This window comes from Trypanosoma conorhini (assembly GCF_003719485.1).
Source record: "Trypanosoma conorhini strain 025E chromosome Unknown Tco_14.4_contig_00710, whole genome shotgun sequence".
Lineage (NCBI taxonomy): Eukaryota > Euglenozoa > Kinetoplastea > Trypanosomatida > Trypanosomatidae > Trypanosoma > Trypanosoma conorhini.
Genome location: NW_021704800.1, coordinates 6,094 through 8,678, shown reverse-complemented (window position 1 = coordinate 8,678; position 2,585 = coordinate 6,094). Strand labels below are relative to the sequence as shown.

The 2,585-nt window shown below is 58.8% G+C and overlaps 2 protein-coding genes across 2 annotated transcripts; both read left to right on the top strand.

The window, feature by feature from the left end:
• Tco025E_08157 (uncharacterized protein) lies at positions 1-643 on the top strand (the record flags this gene model as incomplete). The annotated part of the gene is made up of 1 exon (XM_029375012.1): positions 1-643. A coding segment is annotated over one exon (643 nt), but the record flags the coding sequence as incomplete, so codon positions are not given.
• Positions 644-881: 238 nt separating this feature from the next.
• Tco025E_08156 (uncharacterized protein) lies at positions 882-2,537 on the top strand (the record flags this gene model as incomplete). Its single annotated transcript, XM_029375011.1, has 1 exon — positions 882-2,537. One exon carries the CDS (start codon positions 882-884, stop codon positions 2,535-2,537), a length of 1,656 nt encoding a protein of 551 aa, XP_029224877.1.
• Between the last annotated feature and the right edge of the window lie 48 nt (positions 2,538-2,585).

Sequence of the window (2,585 nt, the reverse complement as noted above, 5' to 3'; positions counted from 1 at the left end):
GCGCCGCCGCCGCCGGACACCCACTACACCCGCGCCCCCACGACGCAAGGCAGCGGCGGGCTGCCAGGTGCTTCGGGACATTCTGCGGCTGCCGTCGCGCCGTTGCGGCGCACGCGGTAAAACGTCACTGCCTTCGTCGCTCGCAGGCATCGCGGGAAGTCAGATTTTACGGTTGGAGGTGTTACTGTGGTTGCGGGGGGAAAGTCTCAACAATTGCAGGCGTCTGATGCCGGGCAGCCTTTTTTCTCTTTCCAGCGAACGGAGAGCAACGGCACGGCTTTTTTTTAGAACCCAATTCGAAGACTGGCGTTTTACGGCCACGTCGACGTGGATTCTGCAGGTTGTGCAGCCCCTTCTGGTCGCTGCGCCGGACCTTCTGCTGACCGTGCCGCGCACATGTGGCGGTGCCTCGGAGCCAACGTCTCATGAGCGGCGTGAGTGCGCTACAAGTTTTATTTTTCCGCTGGTGCAGCTTGCTGTGGACGGCTTACAGCTGCACCTGGAGCGGTTGTCCCTGGTGTTTATTGTGCAAAAATCCGGTGGGTCACGTGTTGCTTTTTTGACTGAAGGAGTTGCACGTGCGTTGTGGAGAGGAAACAGTCGTGCTGTCACCCATGAAGCTGGAAATGACGCAAGAAGATGACGTTGTGGTCTCTGCAGTGAGGTTGAACGTCTCGAATGAGCTCTGGGAATACTTATGCCACCTTCGACGTGAGTGGAGCGAGGCTCTTTTGCGGCTGCGCAAGATAACATACTCTGCAGCAAGGCTGCGGTCGGCAGCGGGTAGCGCACCGGCGAGAAAGTCGCTTGCGGAGGTGTGTGGTGTGGCCCCCTTCACGGGGGAGTGCCATTCCGCGTCAAACTCCCAACACGTGTGTGTTATGGGCGTCGGATTCACTTTTGAGCCCCTAAAGCTCGCCCTGCAGATAGGGCGTGTGGACCTGTGGTATGGAGTAGAGAAGGATGGTTTCTCCTCATTACTTGCAAATGTGTCTGCATTTGCCTTTGCAACCGATTACGTTGAGGGAGGGGTGTTGACGGCGCTACTTCCTGGCGGCATTCAGTGCTCGACGAGACGCACGGCAAATGATGCAACGAGCGTGGCCGTGTCTGTGGGAGCGCTAGAAGCGGCATGGAAGGTGGCTGTTACGCAAACGCTGTTGCTGCATGCTGTTGGCGTGCAGGTCAATGTGTCTGGGGATGCGATGTACGCCGCGGCCCAAAACTGTCAACTTCTGGGGGCCGTGAGATTTGCCCCAATGAAGGCCTTTTACCGCCGCGAGTTAAGTTCTGTCCCAACCACCGCGCGGCCGTATCTCGCGTCGTCTCTGCAGTTTTGTATGTGCCTTGCAGAGGTCTGCATGGATCGGCTCGCCCTCCTGGAATTGGACCTGCTAGGGACATTGATGAGCGGTTACACCACTTTTTTTGTGAACGAGGTGGTTTCTACGAGGGCATATCAACTTTTTTTCAGTGGGTTCAGCAATATCGCCGTTTCCGTGTCCGCCTCGTCTTGCCCAGTAACGTTGGCAGGAGCGGCGGCGTTGGTGTGCCGCGTTAGTGTGCCCCCGGTAACTGCGGCCAGCGTGGGCACCCCACTGCGGGGCTTTGGTGAACTTCTTCCGGAGTTGCGTGACACGTCGCCATTGACGCTGGTCAACGCCTGTGAGAGGCTTTTGGCGACGGTAACTGTCCCCTGCCTCGAGGTGGAAGTCTTTCACTGCCGTTTTGCTTCCATTCGGCTGCGTGGAACAGTTTGCTCCTTCACAGCCACGCTGCCTATCGCGGTTGAAGAGTTTTGGGACGACGACGTCCGCGCGATGGAGCGCCCCTCCGTTGAGCTCGTTGTTCCCTCGGTTAAGGTAAACGCGGGTGACGCCATCCGGCTGGAGGTGGAGGGAGCCAAATGCACCATGCACTCTCTTTCCTCTCTTGGGGAAAGCAGCGTCACATTCAGCGATTATGAAGTAGATAGTGACACGTTGTCTGCTGTTGGCGAGGAGGCTGTGCGTGTCGAGGTTATGGCCTGGAAGCTGCACCTCAACGGAGTTCCGGCGGCTGACGTTGCAAGCGCGATGCTGGGTCTATGGTCCGAACTTGGGGTCATGGCGATGCGGCGCTGCGGGCGGCGCGGGCGGACGTTGGCGCGGGTGTTTCTGCTGGCGTCAACCCTGCGGGGGCTCGCGAAGGGCGCGTCCCTCTCTGGCTGCGACGGGGGCGCCGTGCCACTTTCACCGCTCCTCTCTGGTCTCGTCAGAGGGACGTTGTGTTCCGCTTTCCTCACAGGGGCGCCAAGTTTGTACTTTATTATCACGTTTTGTTTTGCTCTCTCACAGCTGGATGGGGGCTGTCTGGCTTGCTCGCGCGTCCCTCGGAGGCGGCTCTCCGCCGGCTTTTTTTGCTTTTGGGTTTCGCTTTTGTGTGCGTGCTGCGTGCCGCTCTGTCGCCCGCCCGCGTGTGGGCTGCGGTGGACCCCTCTCTCTCTTTCTCTCTCTTTTGCTGAATGTGGCTGCGTGGGGCCCCGTGTGTCTGTGTGACTTTTTTTTGCCTCTCATTCTCCTTTTGGCTCGTGTTCGGTGTTCGGC